At 47.0% G+C, this 24671-nt stretch overlaps 1 protein-coding gene across 1 annotated transcript in view; it reads left to right on the top strand.

Moving 5' to 3' along the window:
* Nucleotides 1–21830, top strand: part of JPH2 (junctophilin 2) — a 77652-nt gene extending 55822 nt beyond the window's left edge. Inside the window, exons 3-6 of the mRNA XM_053574646.1 lie at nucleotides 9993–10111; nucleotides 12660–13390; nucleotides 14157–14251; nucleotides 15509–21830. Coding sequence (XP_053430621.1) covers nucleotides 9993–10111; nucleotides 12660–13390; nucleotides 14157–14237 — 931 coding nt within the window. The 3' untranslated portion in view covers nucleotides 14238–14251; nucleotides 15509–21830. The remainder of the gene's footprint in view (nucleotides 1–9992; nucleotides 10112–12659; nucleotides 13391–14156; nucleotides 14252–15508) is intronic.
* Nucleotides 21831–24671: the final 2841 nt, after the last annotated feature.

The raw sequence follows: 24671 nt of genomic DNA, 5'->3' as shown, positions 1-24671 counted from the left end.
TCCTTATCTATAAAAGGCAGAGGTTTGATAAGCCCTGAGATTATTTCCCATTTTTTCTTATTAGAAGCAGTGTTCATAAATCTAAATTTGAGAACTAAAATGATAAAAACTCTTAGAAGAAGATACATGTATAAGAGTAAATCTGGGCTCTGCGCCTGTGGCTCAAGCAGCTAAGGCGCCAGCCACATACACCTGAGCTGGTGGGTTCGAATCCAGCCCAGCCCGCCAAACAACAATGACGACTGCAACCAAAAAATAGCCGGGCGTTGTGGCGGGTGCCTGTAGTCCCAGCTACTTGGGAGGCGGAGGCAGGAGAATCGCTTGAGCCCAGGAGTTGGAGGTTGCTGTGAGCTGTGATGCCACAGCATTCTACCCAGGGCGACAGCTTGAGGCTCTGTCTCAAAAAAAAAGAGTAAATCTGGCTGGGCACCTGTAGCTCAGTGGTTAGGGCACTGGCCATATGCTCTGGGGCTGGTGGGTTCAAACCTGGCCCAGGCCTGCTAAACAAAAAAAAAATAGCCGGGTGTTGTGGCAGGTGCCTGTAGTCCCAGCTACTAGGGAGGCTGAGGCAAGAGAATCACTTGAGCCCAAGAGTCTGAGGTTGCTGTGAGCTATGACAGCACAGCACTCTACTGAGGGTGACAAAATGAGACTCTGCCTCAATTTAAAAAAAAAGAGTAAATCTTTCTGACCTTGGATTAGGCAAAGACTACTTAGATATGGCACTAAAAGTACAGACAACCAAAGAAAAAGTAGCTAAATTGGACCTCATTAAAATTAGATAATCCCTCTATGCAAAACTATAAAATTTAAGGAAAAGTACAAAAAAAATAAAATTTTTGTGCTTCAAAGGACACCATCAAGAAAGTGAAAAGAGGGCTTGGTGCCCGTGGCTCAAGTGGCTAAGGCTCCAGCCATATACACCTTAGCTGGCGGGTTCGAATCCAGCCCGGGCTGCCAAACAACAATGACGGCTGCAACCAAAAAATAGCCGGGGCGTTGTGGTGGGCGCCTGTGGTCCCATCTACTTGGGAGGCGGAGGCAGGAGACTTGCTTGAGCCCAGGAGTTGGAGGTTGCTGTGAGCTGTGATACCATGGTACTCTACCAAGGGTGACAGCTTGAGGCTCTGTCTCAAAAAAAAAGAAAGCGAAAAGAGAATCCACAGAATGGGGATAATATTTGCAAAATATATCTGATAAGTTGCATTAGAGTATTTAATAAATGTAAACATATTTATATTTATAAATTGCATTAGAATATTTAAAGACATTTTACAACTAATTAAGAAAAAGACAAAAACCCAATTAAGAGTGGGCAAAGGATCTAAACAGACATTTCTCCCCAGAAGATATACACATGGCCATTAAGAACATGAAAAGATGCTCAGTGCCATTAGCCATCAGAGAAGTGAAAATCAAAACAAAAGCGAGTTAGCACTTTACAGACAACTATTATGGCTACAATAAAAAATATAGACAATAGGGCGGTGCCTGTGGCTCAAAGGAGGAGGGCGCTGGCCCCATGTGCCAGAGGTGGCAAGTTCAAACCCAGCCACAGCCTAAGAAGAAAAAAAAACTGCAAATAGTAATAATAATAATAATATATATATGAGAGAGAGAGAGAGAATAATTAGTGTTAGGGAGGATGTGGAGATATTGGTATCTACCTTTATACGTGTTACTGATGGATGGTAAAATGGAATAGCCACTTTGAAACCAATTTGGCAGTTCCTTAAAAGGTTAAGCATAGTGTTACTATGATGCAGCAATTCTGATGCAGAATTCTGCTCCTAGGTCTATACCCAAGAGGAACAAAAACTTGTACACTGATGTCCATATTATTCATAGCATTATTCATAGTAACCAGAAAGTGGAAATAACCCAAATGCCCATTAACTGTTGAACAGATAAACAGAATAGAGTTGATCCACCCCGTGCAATATTATTTGACAACAGAAAGGAAGAAGTAACTGCCACGTGCTACAATGTGAGTAACCCTTGAAAGGGTATCCCAATTTATTGGCAACCTGTTTTGGAAGGGAATGCTGGGAAGCATTGTGATAATAACAAAAACAATAATAATGATGATAAGTGATGTTTGTGGTAAGTTCCTTTGCAATTTTGTGAGGTGAATATTCTTACCCATTTCACAGTTGAAGAAACTGAGGCCTGAAAGCTACAGTCAGATACCTAGAACATAATGGTACCATGATTTGGACTTGAGTTTGCCTCTTAATCCTTCTGGGGTGGGCCTTCCTGGCAGAGTACCACCTGTTCACTGACGGCTGTCTGTCTCTCTAGCACCTAGGATGGGTTCCACGTAGCAGGGAGTCAGTGCACATTTGCACAGGGAGAATGACTAGAGTCCCAGGTAGAAGGAAGAGGGTCCCGCCAGTCAGGAGTCCCCCTTCCTGACTCTGCCCTTGGCTCCATCCCTGGTGGTGGAGGAGACTTTCTTCCCGGGAGCTGGTGAGCTGCTGGCTCAACACCCAGCTGTGTTTCCTCCTCTGGTTTAGCCTGACCATGATCGTTCTGGGGGAAATGGCCATGGCCAGCCAGAGTCAGGGCCAGGGCACTATTTTGGGAGAGCTTAGGACAGTGGCATCTGAAGCTTCTCCACCTCAGCAGGACTCTTGGCAGCACTGTCCCTGTAACCACATCTGTAGCCTCCAGAAGGCTGGTGGAGGCCAGAGCCCAGGACTCTGATTATCTGCCCCCATCTTCCACACCTACCATATGCTTCTTGTGCTGAAGGTTTTGTTTTCTTTTTTCCCCCATTCTAAAGTGAATAGTTTAGTGGGATTTAGTATATTCAGGATTTTTGATTTAGTCACCTCCAAAAACACTGTGCTGCTTATTCATTTTCTGTAACAAGCACTTACCCAGAGCTTCCTGTGTGCTGGCCACTGTCCTAAGAGCTGCCTGACTGCTAACTGATTTCCTCTTTACACCCTCCCCCTTGGGCAGGTGCTGTTATTATCCCCATTTTACAGAGGAGGAGCCTGGGGCTCAAGCTGGAATCTGTGCCCAGCAACCTGGCCAGAATTGTCCCCATCACTCCCCACCATGTTGTTTTGTAGCTTGGCTTCGAGCCCCTGTGCATCCATTGTTTTCCACAGATGTCTCCTGGCTGGTCTGGCAGGGCTGCATTAGGCTGTGAACTCCCCAGGCGGCTGCAAGGGCTGTCCATCCCAATCTGTGGTCCCAGCATGTGGAGGAAGTGGTCCAGAATTGGTAATGGGAGGGCCGTGGCTTGGTGGAATGGGTTTAGAGTTTGGGAAGATTCACTTTCTAGCTGTGTGACCTTGAGAAACTGACTCCACCTCTCTTAAGATCATATACATCTATCAAGGAGACCATACCACAGAACTGAGCACCCAACTGATAACCAAGCTCAATATCATTAATATTAGTAGATAATTAATAACAGTAGTAGAGGAGACATTTGTTGAGTGAATACATTAGAACAGGGGCTGGCAAACTCTTGCTGTAAAAAGACTAGATGGTAAATACTTTGGGGCTTGTAAGTCATGGAGTCTCTAGGATAAGTACTTAACTCTAGACCACTGTTTTTTAACCTTTTTTAATCTCACGGCACACTTGAACCTATAATTAAACTTCCATGGCCCACTTAAATTATGTTGATAAAAAAAACGAAAGTAAAAAAAATAAAGAATATACTTACTGTGCTTTAAATTTCTTTCCAGAATAATTTAATTAATGATCTTTAAAATTTTTCATGGCGCACCAGTTGCAAATCACTGTTCTAGACAGTACGAGTGGGTATGGCTGTGCTCTAATAAAAGTTTTTTTTTTTTTTTTTTTTTTGGCTGGGGCTAGGTTTGAACCTGCCACCTCTGGCATATGGGACCGGTGCCCTACTCCTTGAGCCACAGGCGCCGCTGTAATAAAAGTTTTTTTGTAGGGATACAGATTTTAAATTAAATTAAATTTATTTCTTTTTAATTTAAGATTAATACGAGGGTACAGACAATTAGGTTACATTGTTTGCATTTGTTAGGTAAGGTCCCTGTTGTAGTTGGGTCCCACACCCAGGAAGTGTGCGTATACCCATTAGGTGGGAGCACACCAATCCCCCTCCTCCGTCCCCTCTACCCTCAACTTGAATTGAGTTGAGTTTTTCCCTTGTGTGGGCATGTATTAGTTCATCTACTGACTTCCTATTAGTATTGAGTACATTGGATACTTGATTTTCCATTCTTGCGAAGCTTTGCTAAGTTATTTTATTTTTTTAGAGACAGGGTCTCAATCTGTTGCACAGGCTGGTCTTGAATTCCTGGCCTCAAGCAATCCTCCTATCTCAGGCTCCTGAGTAGCTGGGATTATAGTTTGGTGCCTGGTGCAAGCATGGTGCCCGGCAAGGGAAGTGAATATTTAAATTTCATATAATTTCCATGTGTCACAAGATAGTACTCTTTTTTCCAACTGTTCAAACATGTACAAGCCATTCTTGGGATCACGGTCAGTACAAAAACAGTCAGCAGGCTGGATGCAGCCCACTAGTGTAACCTGCTGACCCGGGCACTAGCATGTGAACTCCACGGGGATTCTTGGATGTTTGGTTTGTGTCTGGGTCCTCAGCGCTCAGAGCAGTGCCTGGCACTTAGCAGGCACTCTATATATATGAACGAACCAATATGTAGAAGTGATCTCGGGCTGGTTCTTTAAGGACAGGGGCATGGCAGGAACAGAAAGAGCATTCCAGGTGGGGGAACAGTCTGAGCAGGAGCCACAGGAATGGCTCCATGAAGCCACCAAAGACTGCTGGAGGCAACTGGGAAACAAGGTTGCTATCGCCAAGCAGCTGGGGCCTTGGGGTGGGAAATGCAGGCGAGGGTGGGGGTGGGTGCCCTCAGAAGTGTTTCTGGTGACAGCCCTATCCCTGTCCCACAAACACCAGCCTTATTTTTAACCCTGCTGACAAAAGTTAATCCAAATGAAATCAAGAAGAGAGCCCTCTCCCTGTCCCTCAGGTGGCCTCTTACTGCTCCCTTCCCTTCACCCCAGCAGGGTTAGAGCCCCCCAGAACCCTCACCCGGAGGCATCAGCCCAGAAGTGGTGAGCGGTCAGAGAAGTAGGAGTGGTTCCCTGATTTCTTAGCAGAGCCCTGACTCCGAGAGGGGCACCTAAAGCTTAAATGCTCCTGGGGGAGGGGTCAGTGGGCTGGAGACAGCTCAAGAAGCAGCTGAATTTTCTGTCTGCAGAACACACACTTCTCAAACTTCAGTGAGCAGTGGATGCATGTGGGGGGCTTATCAACCACAGATTGCTGGGCTGGGTCCTCTCAAATTCTGATCTGATAGGCCTGGGGTGGAGCCTGAGAATCTGCATTTCTAGTAAGTTCCCAGGTGATGAAGATGAAGGGGTGGGAGCCACTGTGGCTCCGGGGCCATAGGGATTTACCTCGCCCTTCTCCCTGTGAGCTGCCTGGTGCACCCCATCTAGGTGCTATTGAGGCTGCCTTGAGCCGGGGGGGTCTAGACAGCCTTGAAGTCCAGGCCTTGTGGTTTGGACTATTTTGAGCACAGTAGGAAGCCTTGCAAAGACTTTAAGCAAGAGGTGAGGCCACCTGGTGTGTGGGTTAAGGGAGCTCACTATGTCTCCCTGTGCAGCAGCAGCTGCAGGAAGCAAGCCTATAGGCAGGGAGGGGACAGATGAGGGGGCTTTGCAGGAGGAATGGCAGAGGGGAGGGGTCGGGAGCTGGCAGATCCAAGAGCTGTAAAGGTAATAGGAGAGGCAGGAGTTGGTGATTGGTGGGCTGTGGATGCTGAAGGAGATTGGGAGGGAGGGTGTGAGAGAGCACTGGGGTTCCTGGCCAGATGCTGGCCACTCCTGTGGTCAGAGTGGGGCATGGGGAGAGATCACAGAGGGGCTGATAAGGGCACAGTCGTCCAGGCTAATGGAGCTGGCAGAGGCTCTGCTTCCTTCCCACAGAGCAGCTCCTATCACCTGGGCTGGGTGGCCACCCCCTCGCGACTCCTGTTCTGGCTGCTCTGAAGGGTCCACAGTTGAGCCCCCGCATCTTCTAGGGCCCCAGGGGAAGTCTGCTATTCCTTCTTGAGGAGTCCTGCAACATTAGTTTGTGAAGGCACCAGCAAATGAGCGTCACTCAGCTCACATGACCAAAAAAGGACATTTTCTCAATTTGAAGGTTTGCCAGCCCATTCCCTCCTCCCTCAACCTGGGGTTTCAGGTTCCCAGGGAAGTGGCTCTAAGAAGTTTAGGGCTTCGTCTCACGCATAGAAGGCAAAAACAAGCTGGGGATATGCGTGTACCACCCTCAATTTTGACGTACAAATGTCATCCTTCCCCTCTTCTCCTCCTTGACTATGATCACCACCACTACCATTGTTGGCATCATCATGTCATCTGGGCTAAACACTGTCACTTGCTGCCTCTCGTTTTGTTTTCACAGCATCTTCAGGGGGAGAATTATTATCTCCACTTTACAGGTGAAGAAACTGAGGCATGAAGAGCAAAGCCACTCACCCAAGGTCCTAGTATCCCAGTCGGGTTGAGACCAGGGTGGCGTGGGTGAGGGAGGGATTCATGTGCAGGGTTCAATCTAGTCTTTATTTAAAGTTTTTTCATAGTTTATCAAGAATTGTTTTCATTGACTTTGACTTTTGAAAAATGGCATTAAACCAGCCTTGAGCAAGAATGAGACCTTGTCTCTACTGGAAAATAGAAAAATTAGCTGGGCGTTGTGGCAGTAGTCCCAGCAACTCAGAAAGCTGAGGCAGGAGAATTGCTTGAGTCCAAAAGGTTGAGGTTGCTGTGAGGTATGATGACACCATGGCACCCAACCCCAGGGCGACAGAGTGAGACTATGTCTGGAAAAAAATAAATAAATAAATAAAAGAAAGAGAAAAAAAAAAGAAAGAAAGAAAAAGATATTAAAGTACAATTTATCTGGACCTTTGAGTTTTCCCGAAATCCCTGTAAATCGTGCCCCTGAAGTGGTTGTCTCACCCGCTATCCCCAGACTCAGCAGAGCAGAAATTGGAATCCAGGGCTGCTGATTTCAAAGCCAAGCTCTTAAGCCCTCTCTAGACTGCCTCCCTGCGCATGCGTGCGTGGGCACCTGCATGCGGCACGCATTTATGCATTCTTTCATCTAGCAAGCATTACTGTGGCAGTGCGGTGCAGTGGGGAGGACAGTTCCAGGTTCTAAAGCTTACTCCACTACTCATTATTGAGTGGTGGTTAGGGATCGACTAGATCCCAGAATGCCTTAGTTGGAGTCCTCACTCTGTTATTTACCAGCTGGGTGAGTTTGAATGGATTCTGTAAAACCTTCTTGTGCCTGGATTTCTCCTCTGCAAGGGGGAACAATGGTAGTAACCTGTTAAATGAGTTAATTTCTGCAAAGCCCTTGGCTCAAAATCAGTGCTTTATAAATGTTAACTATTTTGAATCCTGAAGCAAGATATCTCCCTGCGTTTCAGTCTCCCTACCTATGAAGTAGAAACAGGTAAAACTACCTCACGATCAGTCAGTTTGAGGATTTTAAGGTTTAGATAAAAGTTCTGGCGTGTAGTAGGAGTTGGAGGATGTCTCTTTCATACTGTGGGCCCGTTTCTGTGCTGCAGCTTGGGATATAGAGACATGCACATCAGCTCCCCGAGGAATTAACTCATCTGCAGGGAGTGGACACTCCACCTTGAACTTGCAGTCCCCCAACGGCACCAGGCTCTTAGCCCATCTCAAGGCCATTGCATGTACTGTCCGTCTACGTGGCTCACTGTTCCCACCCACCTCTTATGGGCCTAAGTATGTGCCTCTTCAAGTCTCAGCTGAAATGTCACATCTGAAGGAAACCTTCCCTGACCACCTGCACCACCAATCTCTATTAAGTCCTTCTATTCCACATTCTCATTGCGTTCTATACTCTTCATTCATAGCAGGCTCACAACTGTAAAAAGTACTTTTTATTTAATTGCTTCCTGGTTTGTTTACGGTCCAGTTCCCTCACCTCACACAGTGAGGGCAGGAGCTGGCCTGTTGGGTCTGCAGGATTCTCTGTCCTGCCTCCTGGCCAGCCCCAGCTCCTAGCACGTGCTCTAGAATAGCACTTAAGCACACAAAGCTCGGAGTCATGTTGCCTTGTTCAGAATCCCAGCTCTTGTGCTTTATGATTCTGTGGCCTTGGGCAAGTTACTTTACCTGTTCCTGCTTTGGTTTCCTTTTCTATAAAGTAGGAATAATAATAACAGCACTAGCTTCCTGTGGCATTAGGGACAATTATATGAGATAATCTTAGCTCCTTTAGAACCATGCCTGACCCATTTGGAACAGGACGGTTATTATTATAGTAAGTACTTGTGTTCGTCTAGACTGACAGCTGAAACAGACATCTCACAAATCTCAGTGCTTTATTGAAATAAAGGTTGCAGAGGTCCTCAAACTTTTTAAACAGGGGGCCAGTTCCCTGTTCCTCAGACCATTGGAGGGCCAGACTATAGTTTTTTTTAAAAAAACAACTATGAACAAACTCCTATGCACACTGCAGATATCTTATTTTGAAGTAAAAAAATAAAACAGGAACAAATACAATCACACCGCCTCATGTAGCCCGCCGGCCGTAGTTTGAGGACCCCTTTGCTTATATCACATCTGTTGTGGGACTGGGGAAGGGGGGCTTTGCTATCTGTGGTCATTTATAGGGTTGGGTTCCTTTGACCATACGGCTTAACTTGGAGTCCACAGGATGGTTCATGGATAGATTTGGGGAGCATGTGAACTTGGATAGTGTTTTAGGTTAGATTCTCTAGAAGCAGAGCCTGAGATGGGGGTTCTCCTGCAGCACTTTATTGAGGAAGTCTCTTAGGAGAGAGGGGAGTAAGAGAGGCAGGGCAGGCTAGGGAAAAGCTGAATGTGGTCTGATCCACATTCTCCAGGGGCTCTGGACAATGAATTGTCCTTAGTGCGATTGCAGTTCCGTCCTCTTGGGGCAGGAGGGGGCTGGACAGTGTCAATCAGTCATTGGTGTGGGCTGCCTGGGTGGGAGGTGGGTGGGGCAGTATTTTAACTTCTGGAACAAGAACAAGCTGGTTCTACTGCTTGTAATTCTCAGGGGTAGCAGTGAACCATTAGCAGCCAACAATCACAGCAGCTAGGTGTGGGGACATTTTCCTAGTAAAGGGATTTGGGTTAGGCACCAGAAGGATCTACTGCAGATGGGAAAAGCTACATCTTTATTTTTACTAACCTCTAAGCAAAACTTACCATTTTCTTCAATTATAGAAGTAGGCAATAAACCATAGTAGTATTAGTAGTATCTGTGATTTTGTTACCAGGAGCTATACAGAAACCACGTGTGTTTTCTTGTCACTGTTATTTATTACCGCTCAAAATATCCTTTATGCTAATCTATACTTTTAAATTACAGTAGTTATTAGATTTGATAAATATTTTGATTAATGTATTAATGACATATATTATTACAAATTTGTTCTTTTAAAGTACATATTTTGGTAACAGCATGCCAATGTAACTGCATGCATTTGTAATCCTATGTATTTTATGCATTTTAAAACATTATTCTGAGAAGGGATCCATAGGCTTTGCCAGACTGCCAAAAGGATCTGTGACATGAAAGAGGTTAAGTGCTTGGTTTTGAGGCCTTAGCCCCCTCGACATTCAACCAGCAACAAGAGGAAAAAGAGAAGGCCCAGAGGTTTTTATGGGCCAGGCCTGGAAATAGCATCCATTATGTCTTTCCACAATGCACTGTAGAACTCAGTCACCTGACTACACCTAAGCACAAAGGAGGCTGGGAAATGTAGTCTAGCTGTGTGCCCAGGACAAAGAGAAAATGGTCTGGGGGAATGTATAGCACCAATAAACATTCATCGAGAGCCTGAGTGACTAATCTCTCTGTTCAGGGTGTCTCTGTGTGGGTTGGGGAGAAAGGGCAGAGGCTGGTTCTCTGGAGGGATCCTGAGCTTCCTATCATTTTGTTTCCATAGGACAAGCCATGCCAAAGCCAAAGCTGAAGCGTCGGAACAGGCTGCCGTGGCTGCCAACCAGGAGTCCAGCATTGCCCGCAGTTTAGCCAGGGAGCTGGCACCGGACTTCTACCAGCCAGGTAGGGCCTGCCAGGGAGAGATGGTGAGGACAGGATGGGGACAGTCCTGGGGTGGGAATTTTTCTTTGCTTGCTGGAAGCCGAGATACTTAAATGGGTTCCTGAATGCCCGTGAGTTTTGGAAACTGTGGGGCATGGTAGAATATTCCCTAAACATGGGATAGGATGATGCAAGGGGACGTGGAGGGATAAATGGCTGCCTTCATGCAGAGCTTATGATGGGTTAGCAGCAGCACTGCGGGTTGTCCCTTTCTCTGCTCTGAGTGGAGCAGACAGCTGAAGCTGATGGAGCTTAGTGGGGAGAGTCACTGGTGGATGAGGGAGCAAAGGGCTCTTGCCCTTGCTCAACAGTTTCAATCAAGCACTGTCCATGTGTCAGGCACTAGGCGGGCTTTAGAAATACATAAGTGGGGTCCAGAGTCTTGAGGAGCAGAAAAATCACAAAGACAGTCTAGTTGGGTGCAGGCATATGGCAAATGCTAACTCCACGCTCACCAGCTGTGAGACCTTGGGCAAGGTCTTTAACTCTCAGAAACTGCTGTTTTCTGGTCTGTAAAATGGTAGAAAGAATAATGTCTACCTTTTTGTGAATGGATTAAATGCCTGTAAAGTGTGTGTCCAGTTCACAATTAGCTCTCAATGACTGTTTTTTGTCTCACTATTATGTTTAAGTTTCACACAGCATGATGAGCGCTGTGCGGTTAGAACAGGGACTGTGGGTGCTCACAGCAAGTAATTAACCCATTTAGGCAAAGGGAGGTGTTAGGGAAGGGTGCCCTTGAGAGAGGCCATTTGAGTTGTACCTGGAAGCCTGAATAAGGGTTTATCAAGACAGTGGCTCTCAAACTGACAGATTTCTGGGCCCACTCCTAGAGTTTCTAACTCAGTAGGTTAGGGATGGAGCCTAGGAATGTACATTTCTAAGGTGACATGGATGCGGCTAGGTTGAGACCACACTGAGAACTATGGCACCAGGTAGTGCTGGGTAGGGCAGGTGTATCAAAAGGAGGGGACTGCAGGTACAAAAGTGCAAATACTGACAGCAGAGTGGCATGCTGGGAGGCTAGATAAGAAAATAGGCAGTGGGCGATAAGCGTGAGGAGGCCCTCCTGGCTCTGACATAGACTTCGTGCTTGGGTGAGGGGTGAGCCCCCTGAGGGCGGGAGATTGGAGTTCTCTGCAATGAGTGAGTGACATGATTAGATTTTTTTCCCTTTCTTCTCTTTTCTTTTCCTTTTTTCTTCTCTTTTCTTCTTCCTCCCTCCCTTCCTTCCTCCCTTCCATACTTCTTTCCTTCCTTTCCTTGCAGGGGTCCTCAAACTGCAGCTTGCGGGCCACATGAGGCAGTGTGATTTTATTTGTTCCCGTTTTGTTTTTTTACTTCAAAATAAGATATGTGCAGTGTGCATAGGAATTTGTTTATAGTTTTTTTAACTATAGTCTGGCCCTCCAACGATCTGAGGGACAGCGAACTGGCCCCCTGTTTAAAAAGTTTGAGGACCCCTGGAAGAGTCTCACTCTGCCACTCTGCTGCCTGGGCTAGAGTGCCACAGCTTCAGCCTAGTTTACAGCAATCTCAAACTCCTGGGTTCAAGCGATCCTCCTGCCTCAGCCCTTTAAAGTAGTTAGGACTACAGGCACCCACCACAATGCACCTGGCTAATTTTTCTGTTTTCAGTAGAGACGGCGTCTTGTTCTTGCACAGGCTGGTCCTGAACTCCTGAGCTCAAGTGATCCTCCTGCCTCAGCCTCCCAGAGTGCGAGGATTACAGGCATGAGCCACCACACCGGCCCAGATTTGTGTTTTCTAAGCATTGTTCTGGCTGCAGAAAGGAGACCAAAGGAGACTAGAGAGAAAACCTGGGAGCACCTATCTGCGCCTGAAAGGATGTCACTTTTGGTCACAGTGCTCCCCCTGCTGGTCCCAGGAAGAGCGACACTTGCTTTGCATGGTCGTAGCAGCAGCTGCTTGTGCCAGGCCCTGAGCTCAGCATTTTACCTGCATTCTCTCAGTTAACCCTTCCATTAGTATTTATGAAATAGGTATGCTAAGCTCCACTTCTCAGACAAGGGAATGGAAGGTGACAGGTGTCACGATTAAGAGCATTGTCTCTGGAGCCAGACTGCCTGGGTGCTACCCTTGGCTCTGCCCTTTGGCCAGGTGTATGACCTTGGGCAAGTGATTGAACCTCCCTGAGCCTCCCTTTTTTCATATGTAAAACGGAGGTTCTGGGCGGCGCCTGTGGCTCAAGGAGTAGGGCGCCGGTCCCATATGCCGGAGGTGGCGGGTTCAAACCCAGCCCCGGCCAAAAATCACAAAAACAAACAAACAAAAAAAAAAAACAAAAAAACGGAGGTTCACAATTACATCAACTTCATAGGATTACTAAAAGGATTAAACGAGTTAGTATTTGGAAATTGCTTAGAACAGTGCCTGCCACTGTGAGTGCTGAGTAAACGAATGCGCTCAGAGAGGTTGGGTGGCTGGCCCAGAATCACCCACCAGTGGGCGAGGGTCGAATCCAGCCTCCCTGTGTTGTCCCTGGCAGGTCCGGAATATCAGAAACGCAGGCTGCTCCAGGAGATCCTGGAGAACTCGGAGAGCCTGCTGGAGCCCCGTGAGCGAGGCGCGGGCGCCGCGGGCCTCCAGGAGCGACCCCGCGAGAGCCCACAGCTGCACGAGCGCGAGACCCCTCGGCCCTCGGCCGGTCCCCCGTCGCCGGTTGGGACGCCCCCGCAGCCCAAGCGACCCCGGCCGGGGGCGTCAAAGGACGGCTTGCTGAGCCCGGGCGCCTGGAACGGGGAGCCCGGCGGCGAGGGCAGCCGGCCGACCACGCCGGCCGAGGGCGCGGGTCGCCGCAGCCCCGCGCGCCCGGCCACGGAGCACATGGCCATCGAGGCGCTGCAAGCGCCGCCCTCGCCGTCGCGGGAGCCCGAGGTGGCGCATTACCAAGGCTACCACAGCTACGCCGTGCGCACCGCGCCGCCCGAGCCGCCACCCTTCGAGGACGAGCCGGAGCCCGAGCTCTCCGGGCCCGACTCCGCACCCTCGTCCCCGTCAACCGCGCCCTCGTCCCCGGCCGCCTCCCCGGTGCACGCCCCCGCGCTCCGGGGCCCCACGCCCGAGAGTCCCGTCAAGTTGGAGCCCAAGCCCATCGTCCCCAAAGCTGAGCCCAGGGCCAAGGCCCGCAAGACTGAGGCCCGGGGGCTGACCAAGGCCAAGAAGAAGGCGCGGAAGGAGGCAGCGCTGGCAGCAGAGGCTGAGGTGGAAGTGGAAGAGGTGAGGCTGTGCCTGAGGAGCGTTCAAGGTCAGGTTCCCGGGAGGCGGTGGAGCTTGAGGCAGGATTCAGGTGCTAGTGATTCCGGGGCTGCGGGGGTGGGGGAGATGGAGGCAGGATAGGGCAGGGGCAACCCCGCAGGGCTATGGATTAGCTGAGTGGGGCCTTGGCCTGATCCATAGAGGACTTGGGAGCCCAAACCCATGGCAGTCTTCCCACCTTGAGGTTGGTGTCCCAGCTGCAGAGGCAATTCTCTGGAGCAGGGGGCAGCTGGGAGCCTAAGCTTCTGGAGGGTGGGTGCCCCCGCCAAGTCAAGGGGATCTGGCGTTGGCACCAGTTGGTACAAGACCTAGGGGGAGGGTTTGGTGGTGGGGGGAGATGGGGCCCAGCAGGGCTTGGGCTGTGGACCTCCGGGCTTACAGAGGTGGGGAGCCAGGGAGGCAGCAGCAAGGCTCTGAGGCACTGAAGAGTGTGTCCCAGAGGAATAAGCAGTTGGGAAGGGGCAGCACCTGGGTTCCAGGCCAGTTCTGCACGCTGTGTGGTTCGAGACATGTTCCCATTCTTTTCTGGACCTTGAAGGATTGGATTAATTATTTCTAAGAGTGCTTGCAGCTGTGACAGCTGCCATCCAGGTTATTGGATACTGCAGTGGACAAAGCAGGGATGCTCTTAGGAAGTTCCAGCTCCTCTGTCCAGCCTAGCTGTGACCTGGGTAGGAATGTCTCAGAGGCCACATGGACTCAGGCAGCCTCTCTCCACTGCTCCCAGGTCCCCAACACCGTCCTCATCTGCATGGTGATCCTGCTCAACATCGGCCTGGCCATCCTCTTTGTTCACCTCCTGACCTGACCCTCATGTGCCAGGTGCAGCCGGCTGGAGGAGGGGTGGGGATTCTGGGCTCAAGGGTGGAGGAACAGGGGGGCTTACTCTGTACTGGATGGTAGTCTTGTGACTAATTGGGGCCCATCGCCCAGCAGAAGCAGGGCCCCAGAGTGTGGGTTTGACAGATCATGTCTTCCCAATACACACACCCCACCCCCTAACACTTCATCAGCTCAGCATTTGCAGTGTACCTGCTGAATGTTGGGTGAGCACTGGGCTTCATTCACTGGCTCATTCATTCATTCATTTAACCAACATTCACTGAGAAGTTGCCCTGTTGGGAGCTGGGATAAGCCGGGACTCATTCCTGCTTTTAAGAATGGGGTGAAGATGAGAGTAAACCCCTACCTCAACTCACAGCTCATTACATGAAAGTCTTAAAGTTCAAACATCAAGCAAAATGGCTCTTGATTCCCCCTACCCAAACTCCCACATCTAGATTGAATTCCCCTGGGATGCTGGGACGAACTGCCCTCCTTTTCTCTCTTCTCCCACCTCAGTCATTAACCCTCTGTCCCCAAACCCTTCCTTTGTCAGTTGGCTCCCCACGGTGGTGCTGGAGGGCTGGGTGAGGTCCTGTGAGAAGGGGTGGGCCGGACTGAGCTGAAGAATGATCCCCACTGGTCTCAGGATGAAGTATCTCCTGCTAGGACCAGCCTTTTCAGCCTAAATCCTGGGCTTGGTGATGCTAACAGACTCCCTGCCTCTTGCCTAGCCACTTCCCCCCACAAAGACCCCATTTTTTAAAATCCTAGTTTAGGTGGGCTGTAGGTTCTTCAGTGCCAGGTCCCAGAAGAGTCTATGCTGTCACCTTGTAAATAGCCAATAACATTATTAGCCTGATAGGTGTTGCCGTGGAGGTGAACGCTGGGCTCCATGGGTTTCGTGTTTCACAGGGGACCTAGGAATGTTCCTGCAGGCACCTATCACTTTAATGACCTGAAGGATGAGGAGTGAATCAGAGACAATGGGGGAGGAGGCAGGAGGGGGCGAGAGGACCAGCAAAGGGAATAGAATGTGTGCAGAAATAGAGACCAGGAGCCAGGCCCGGGAGAGGCCTTGGGGACTTGTTCCTGATTCTGCTGAGCCTCTGCCCTAACAGCCGAGGCTGTCCTGGGGAAGCAGAGGTGGGGCCTTGCCCCAGAGAAGATCAAGCCTGAGGCTTGAGCCCTGTAAGTGACTCATCCTCAGAGCTCTTTCCTCTCTCCCTCTGCTGACCCTGTTGCTGTCTCTTGCAGAGCCAGGAGTTCCTGCTGAGGACATGAGGACCCATCTTTCTGCAAAGCCAGGCAGGGTGGCCAAGGAGGACCGGACTCTGGACCTGGAGCCCTGGGGTCCAACTCACATTCACAACACAGATGTCTAGGGAGGACTCCTGGGGTGCCCACACTGGGGGGCTGGTGGTGCCAGGAGGAATGGAATGTGTTGGGAACCTCCAGCTCTTTGCCATGGGGCAAGGGAAGCCCCAAGACAAGAGCCCTGGTCCTTTGAGCTTCCCGATCTGCTCCTATCCCTCATCCTCACGCACTACCCCACCTTGCCTAGGTCACCCCCTCCTTGGGCTTTTGTGTGTTTTGGGAGAAGTCACCTAACCAGGATATGAATATTAAATCTAGTCCCTCTCCCTCCTACCCCACCCCTCTGACTGTGGGCCGAGGCCTCCTGGGGAAGCTGTGGTGGGCGAGGGAGACCCCCTCAGACCTGTGTAGAGCCCCTTCCTTGTGCTAGGCAGACCCAGCACACACTCCCTCCCTTGCTTTCAGTTGTTCTGGACAACAGAGGACATGGACAAGCTCGGTGTGAATCTCCCAGGACACTGCACTCTGTCTCCTCCCACTAGTCCAGTTAGTTTCCCTTCTGGACCAATAGAAGAGGAGGACAATGGAGTCTCTGGGTGGGAAGCCACTAGCCTGGTGGCTGGGGATTAAGGGGCAGTAATGCTGGGCCCTGTGTTTCCATGTGTCTGAACTTGAGGCTGGGATTGCGTTTGGAGCTTCCAGTGTGCTTGGGGTGCTAACAGGTCACATGTAGGAGCCCTGGGACTGGAGACATAAAGCTGCTGTGATGCCCTGTGGTGTGCTTTGCCCCCTTCCCCACCAGGGCCCACTGTGAGCTCAGGGAGCATGGCACGGAAGCCCAGGGAGATTTCCCTGAGGCAGACTGTGCAGGTGCTGGGGACAGGCTGCTTGGGAAGAGGCATTTCCCAGGGAGAGGGGAGCAAGTGTGGGCTCCAACTGGGTGCCATCCGTGTGACCGTGGCCCCTTTGGCTTGTTTGGCGGAAGACAGTACTTGCATGTACCTCACTCAAAGATGTTTTGTACCACATTGGCTCCAGGAAGAGGGGGGAAAGGACTTCCAGGCCCTCCAAGCCTGGGAAGGATGCGGTGATGGCACCAAGCCGAGCTGGAGGGAACTGCTGTTGTCCTGTCTTGTGGCTGGGCCTCCCTAGGCAGCTCTGGAACCTGGACGTTTCCTTAGGCTGGACCCAGCTTTCCCTCCCCCAGTCAGTGCTTCACACTTGCTGCTTCAAGCACTGCTGGGGCCTCAGGGTTTGGTTGGGACCTAGGCCTGCATTTCTGTGAAGAGCCTATGGATCCTTCCTCCCAGGGAGGCCCAGGTTTCAGCATCTGTATTTGGACTCTTCTCTCATCCCCTGGGCAAGGGGGACGTGGGGATGGGGCACTGCTCAGTGCTGATTGGTTCCAGGCCTCAGCTCTGAGATGATTGTCCTGGGTTTTTGGCCTGGTCTGGGGTTGGTGACAAATCTTTGGCTGCCAGGGCTCCCGGGCCTGGTTTTGGGGCTGGCGTTTGGGGTGAGGGTTCAGGATGCTCCCATCTGTGCAATAATAAACCTGCATCTGCTCACAGGCTGTGGCTGGGCTGCAGTGTCTGTGGGCCCAGGATGAGGGGCTGGCTGAAGGAGGCTGGGGGGAGGCTGGGAACACCATCCTGACAATCTGTATGTAATCTTCCCTCCCACTGTGGTTCCCTTGGTACCTATTGGACAATTGAGGGGCTTTAGTTCTGGAGAGGGGGATTGAAAGGCCACAGACCTCCCAGTGGAGTTTGAGTTTCGAAAGCAGACTTCCAAAAACTTCTCTGTGCAGCTTGCAGTAGAAGCAACGGCCTGCCCTTTGAGGTGGACTGGGCTCCAATCCTGGCTCAGCTGCTTTCTTCACTTCTTTGAGTCTCAGTTTCCTCATCTGTAAAATGGGGATACCAACAGTGCCCGCCTCCTGGGGTTGTAGCAAGGAACTCATTAAATGTTGACTGTCATGTAAAGCCCTCTGCAGTTGAAAATGGAGGCGTGTATCATTGCTGTTATCATGGACAGTATGTTAGCTCTGTTACAAGACCTCTTGCATTTTGATGGAGGACCCTGGAACCCCCAAAGGGGTGGAAATGATTCAGGCACCAATAATATTGTCATAGAATGTATCTGACAGTATTATAATGGGGCTCACACTCCATAGTGGCTCAGAGAAGGGACTTGCCCAAGGTCACACAGACCGCAAGTCAGTGGTAGGAAAGCAGTTCTCTTGGCTTGTTTGGAAATGGCTTGTTCTCTCAAAGCCTGTGGCCCTCAGCAAGAGGACTGGAGGGAAGGGGCTCCCACCTACCAATAGGCTCCTGGCTCTGCCTATGTCCCCTCACTCACTTTCTGTGCCTTAGTTTCCTCTTCTGCCAAGGAGACTATGATTCCTTCCCCCTGGCCATAGGATATGCCATTGTGAAACTCAAATGAGATAGGTTATGGGTGGTAAAGATTTTCAAAACTCTGTAATGCTCCCCTGGTAGGAGTGGGAAGGAGAAGACAAAGACATTGATAAGAACTCCAGAGGGGAAGGGGCAAGCTGGCCAGCCTGGTCATTAGATCTGCAGACTAGTGTGTGTGTGTGTGTGTGTGTATCTGAAAGAGAGAGAAGAAGGAGAAGAAAAGGAGAGAAGAGAGAGACATGGAGGAAGGCATGGGGAATGGAAGCATTGAGAGAGGTAGGCTGCATTAGACTCATCTTGGGTGGTGTGAGAAGAGGCAGCTTCCTGAGCACCCATGGGAGACAAGTAGTGTTGTCAGTGAGACAGTGGCCCCTGGTGGCACAGGCCCAGGGAACACCCTGCCTGAGGCCTCCTCTTCCAGGCTGGACTCCAGGCAGCTCTAGGAAGTCTGACCTGTCCCCTGCCACATCCTGGATTTATTTATGGAGTTTTGTACCAGGCATGAACTTACAAGCACTGAAGGGAATTATATTCCTGCCAAACAAAGCATTGCTTAAAGAGAGAGGTAATGGATTTGAAAAGATACTTGCTGTTAGTTCATCTCTTGTTCCTGCAAATAAAACTTCACCATGAAGACGGCTCATGTGGACAAAGTTGGAAACCAATTGTGGGAGTATTTTTGGAAAGAAAAACTGTACTGAAAGATGTCCCAGTGACAGCCCTGAATGTGGTGACGCTCTTCATGATACTGAGCAAGAGAAGACACTTTCTACAGTGAAAGACTCTGACAGTAAACAAAAAGACCTTAGTCAAATGAAGACCATGACAAATTAAACTTTTCATCTAAGGGATCTGGAAAAACCTTCCTTGACAAAGCAGTTCTTATTACTTAGAGGAGTATTTGTGAAAGAGAGAACTGTGTGAATAGTAAGTGTAGTAAAGGCCTCAGGGATGAGTCAGCCTTTGTTGTCCATCACAGAACATACACAGAAAAAAAAAATGGTGAATGTGTTGGATACAGAAAAATATTTAGTCAGCAATTAAATCTTATTGTACATCAGAGAATTCCTTCAGGGGAACAACGTGAGTGTAATGAATGTGGCAAATTCTTTGGTAGGAAGTCTTGTTTCATTTTACATCAGAGAACTCGTGCAGGAGAAAGAACGTAAGTGTAATGTGTGTGGGTGTGTGGGAAATCCTACCCTAACAAGTCATGCTTTATTACACATCAAAGAATATGCCCAGGGGAAAATGTCATGTCTATAATACATAATATGATGTGTGAAATATGTAACGAATGTTGGAATCATTTGCTCAGAAAGACATCTCCAAAGACATCATAAGAGAACTCATGCAGATGAGAAACTCGATGTAAATCATGTGTGAGGTAATTCAGGCATAATTGACCCTCATTATACATGTGGGTTGTATTATACACGGGGGATACTTTACGAACGTAATAGATGTGTCAGATACTTTATTGTGAAATCAGGTCTTGCTACAGAGTTCATAAATGAGAGAAACACCAGAAATGTAAAGAACTGTGGACTGTCATTGACAATTCAACCCCCACTGTACATCAGAGAACACACACAGGGAATAAGCTCTGAACAATGTATTGTGAGAAATCATTTGGTTGGAGGAAACCCTTCAACATATTAATACGTAAGAGAATACACCCACAGGGAATCCATGTGCACATCAGTGGTGTCTAAAGTCATGCAGCTGGAAGTCAGCCCTTCCTGTCCATCAGAACACTTCCATCGCAGTGGTTCCCAATGTGTGGTTTCTGGAACACAAGTGGCAGCAGCAGCATCTGGGAATGCATTAGGAATGCAAAGTCTTGGGCAGACCTATGAAATCAGAAACAACAAACTCTCTAGGTGATTCTGAGAATTATTGTTATACAGGAAAAAAAATCCTACAAATGTTATCATCTTCAAATGCTTTAGCCAAGAAGTGATAAGTGTTCTCGTTCAAATATCCATATGTAGGGAAAACTTTATAAGTTTAATAAATGTGGAAAGTCATTTGGTTAGGAATCAGATTTCTTTATATGACAGCTCATTTCAGGGAGAAATCCCACGAGTTCAAGTATAGCCTGGTAATTTGTTCTAGTAGAGATCACATCTCAGTGTATTTCAGAGAACTCACATAGCTGAGAAGTCCTGTGTGACAAAGGCCAGCAAAGACAGGAAGTCTGTTCCACAAATTCACAGGCTAGAAATTTAATAAAGGAGTGAAAACTTTTGAATAATTTTAATAAACAAAAACTGGCCAGAATTGAGATATTACTTTTCAAAAAATTCTACTTTCATGAAGTCTTCAATTTAACATGTATAGGAAAAGCAGTTTTCTCATAAAGGATATTTATTTTCACTATAGTACTCAACTTTATCTAGAAAAATTAACAAAGCATTCATGTATAAATAATCATTCTATAAGAAATATGAAGGTAAAAAAAATTATATTCAGTTTGGCTGGGCTCAGTGGCTCATGCCTGTAATCCTAGCACTCTGGGAGCCCCAGGTGGGTAGATTCTTGAGCTCACGAGTTTGAGACCAGCCTGAGCAAAAGTGAGACCCCATCTCTACTAAAATAGAAAAAATGAGGCAAGAGGATCATTTGAGCCCAAGAGTTGGAGGTTGCTGTGAGCTACGATGTCACAGCACTCTACCCAGGGCAACAGCTTAAAACTCTGTCTCAAAAAAATAAATTGTATTCAACATACACACAAGCAACATCAGAGTTATACTGGGACTATGTTTGTAAGTATGCTACATAACTAATTTTATACATGATTTGTATATATGGGTTATGGTTTCCAAATACTTATGAGTAGGTAAGTATGTGCTAGAATGCTAAAAAAGATACTACAAGAGTTTTCTCAACATGTCTTAATAAAATATTATTGGATATATTTAAAATACTACATTAATCCCTTCTCCATTATTTTTGGCACATAAATGTTTATGATCCATTTGTTGAATTTTTATTTTAAGAAACCACTATATTTTCTAATATTAATAGTTCTGGATCTACGAAAGTTTTTGAAAGCATCTCACATAATACGCAATAGTAAGATACAAGTTGTTAACGCAAAGTAACTGTGAGAAAAATAAAAAGCACATTAAATTAATAGCAAGTGGTTTAAAATCCTGTGTTTTATGTTCTGCTAGTTCCTAGTAGGTTCTTATAAAATATACCATTACAAAGACCAAGGGTTATGAAAGCCAGAAGCCGTGTGTGTCTTTATTGTAATTGATTAGATGCTACAGCCTGAGTACCCCTTATCTGAAATGCTTAGGACCAGAAGTGCTTTGGATTTTGCATTTTTTCCCGGATTTTGGATTTACATTATATTGAGCATTCCTAATCAGAAAATCTGAAATAATCCAATGATCACTTCTTTTTGTCAGCGCTCAAAAAGTTTTGAGTTTTGGAGTATTTTGGATTAGGGACACTCCACCTGTATTATATGGTATACGAGTAGTATAAATACCTGACTTTTACATTTTAATTTATAACCACTTGTATAGCACGATCGATTGTCTAACCAGCCGTCGAATTCTCTACTATTTCACTTGTTGGCAGAGATTCTGTAACATCTCGATTAGACTAAATCAGTCTTGCTGATTACGTTGGCAGCGTTTGGTCTGGGATGGGTATGTCGATCCTATTCTAGGATGATGTCTGGGTGGAAGGGTTGTGTCCCCAGTGCCACCAGAGCAAGCAGAGGAAGAGTGTTCCTGCCTCTGCTGTCACTGCTGTCGCTGATGGGCCCCGCCAGTTAGTTCCTGGAGCTCCTCTGTGGTGGCTTTTCTCCTCCTCCTTCCTTCCTTATTCTTCTCTCTTTTTTTTTTTTTTGAGAGTCTCACTCTGCTGTTCTGGGTAGAGTGCTATGGTGCCATAGCTCACAGCACCTCAAACTCTTGGGCTCAAGTGATCCTCTTGCCTCAGCCTCCCAAGCAGCTGGGACTCCAGGAGCCCATCACAATGCCTGGCTATTTTTAGTAGAGACAAGCTCTTACCCTTGCTCGGGCCGGCTTTGAATCCATGAGCTCAAGCCATCCACCCACCTCGGCCTCCCACAGTGCTAGGATTACAGGTGTGAGCCACAGAGCCTGAGTGCTCCCGAGTAGCACAGAATTTAGGAAAACCACAGTTCTTTAATAGAACTGAGCCATGGAATTGACCACATATATTATTAAATTAAATAAATTGCCCTTACTATTGAAGTGAATTTGCCATGGGTTTTTTTTTTTTTTTTCCTTTGAGGCTTGAAGCCATTCCAGTCTAATGGCGGTTTACATTTATCAAAGGTAAGTACTTATACTTATGAGATTTATGTAGGCTAGACAATTTATATATACAGATAGAGAGGTTTTTTTTTTTAGAGAATACTTCTTTCTTTTGGTAAGGCTATTAAGGGATCTCAATATAATTTGAAACAAATTTTGATGTAAACAGTATAATCCTGGGAAATAAAATTGTTCCATATTTTTTAGGTGCTTTAAGTTTCTGATTCTTGGGGAGGTTTTTTTTTTTTTTTTGGCTGGGGCCGGGTATGAACCTGCCACCTCTGGCATATGGGGCCGGCACCCTACTCCTTTGAGCCACAGGCACTGCCCAAGTTTCTGATTCTTTTATATGAGGACAAGAACTATTATTTACAGGAAGCCCCTATTTGTTTGTTTGTTTGTTTTTTACAGTAGAACCTCTGTAAGTTGATCCTTATTTGTTTTTTCTTTAATTTCAGATTAATTTGGGGGTACACATGATTAGGTTGCATAGTTTGCTTTTGCAGGGTTAAAGTCTGAGCTTTAGGTGTGTGTAATAGATGCTGTTTTTTAAAATTTATTTATTATTAAATCATAGCTGTGTACATTAATGCAATCATGGGGTACCATACACTGGTTTTATAAACCATTTGACATATTTTCATCACACTGGTTAACATAGCCTTCCTGGCATTTTCTTAGTTATTATGTTGAGACATTTACATTCTACATTTAGTAAGTTTCACATGTACCCTTATAAGACGCACCGTAGGTGTGATCCCACCAATCACCCTCCCTCTGCCCATCCTCCCCCATCCCTTCTCCTCCTTTTCCCCTTTCCCCATATCCTTAGGCTATAATTGGGTTATAGCTTTCATATGAAAGCTATAAATTAGTTTCATAGTAGGGCTGAGTACATTGGATACTTTTTCTTCCACTCTTGAGATACTTTACTAAGAAGAATATGTTCCAGCTCCATCCATGTAAACATGAAAGAGGTGAAGTATCCATCTTTTTTAAGGCTGCATAATATTCCATGGTGTACATATACCACAGTTGATTAATCCATTCGTGGATTGATGGGCACTTGGGCTTTTTCTATGACTTAGCAATTATGAATTGAGCTGCAATAAACATTCTGGTATAAATATCTTTGTTATGATGTGATTTTTGGTCTTCTGGGTATATACCTAGTAGAGGAATTGTAGGATCCAGTGGCAGGTCTATTTTTAGATCTCTAAGTATTCTCCAAACATCTTTCCAAAAGGAATGTATTAGTTTGCGTTCCCACCAGCAGTGTAGAAATGTTCCCTTTTCTCCACATCCACACCAACATCTCTGGCCTTGGGATTTTGTGATATGGGCTAATCTTACTGGAGTTAGATGATATTTCAAAGTAGTTTTTGATTTGCATTTCTCTGATGATTAAGAATAATGAGCATTTTTCATATGTCTGTAGGCTGTGCGCCTGTCTTCTTCAGAGAAGTTTCTCTTCAAGTCCCTTGCCCACCCTGAGATGGGATCACTTGTTCTTTTCTTGCTAACACATTTGAGTTCTCTGTGGATTCTAGTTATTAAACCTTTGTCGGAGACATAACCTGCAAATATGTTCTCCCATTCTGAGGGCTGTCTGCTTGCTTTACTTACTGTGTTCTTGGCTGTGCAGAAGCTTTCTAGCTTTGATCAGGTTCCAGTAGTATATTTTTGATGCTGCTTCAATTGCCCAGGGGGTCCTCCTCATAAAATATTCGCCCAGGCCAATTTCTTCAAGAGTTTTCCCTGCACTTTCTTCTAGTGTTTTTTATAATTTCATGTATTAAATTTAAATCTTTTATCCAGTGAGAGTCTATCTTAGTTAATGGTGAAAGGCGTGGGTCCAGTTTCAGTCTTTTACAGGTTGCCAGCCAGTTCACTCAGCACTATAAATAGGGAATCTTTTCCCCACTGAATGCTTTTAATTGGCTTGTCAAAGATCAAATAATGGTAAGTAGCTGGATTCATCTCTTGGTTCTCCATTCTGTTCCAGACATCTACTTCTCTCCTTTTGTGCCAATACCATGCTGTTTTGATCACTATCGATTTATAGTATAGTCTGAGGTCCAGTAGCATGATTCCTCCTGCTTTGTTTTTATTTCTGAGTAATGTTTTGGCTATTCGAAGTTTTTTCTGATTCCGTATAAAATGAAGTATAATTTTTTTGAGATCTTTAAAGGATGGCAGTGGAGCTTTAATAGGGATTGCATTAAAATTGTATATTGCTTTGGGTAGTATGGACATTTTAACAATGTTGAAATGAGCATACCCAGCCATGAGCATGGTATGTTTTTCCATTTGTTAACATCTTCAGCTATTTCTTTTCTTAGAGTTTCATAGTTCTCTTCATAGAGATCTTTCATGTCCTTT

This window comes from Nycticebus coucang, chromosome 21 (assembly GCF_027406575.1).
Source record: "Nycticebus coucang isolate mNycCou1 chromosome 21, mNycCou1.pri, whole genome shotgun sequence".
Classification (NCBI taxonomy): Eukaryota; Metazoa; Chordata; class Mammalia; order Primates; family Lorisidae; genus Nycticebus; species Nycticebus coucang.
The sequence above is the reverse complement of the archived record's forward strand: the minus strand, read 5'-3'. Positions and strand labels throughout refer to the sequence as shown.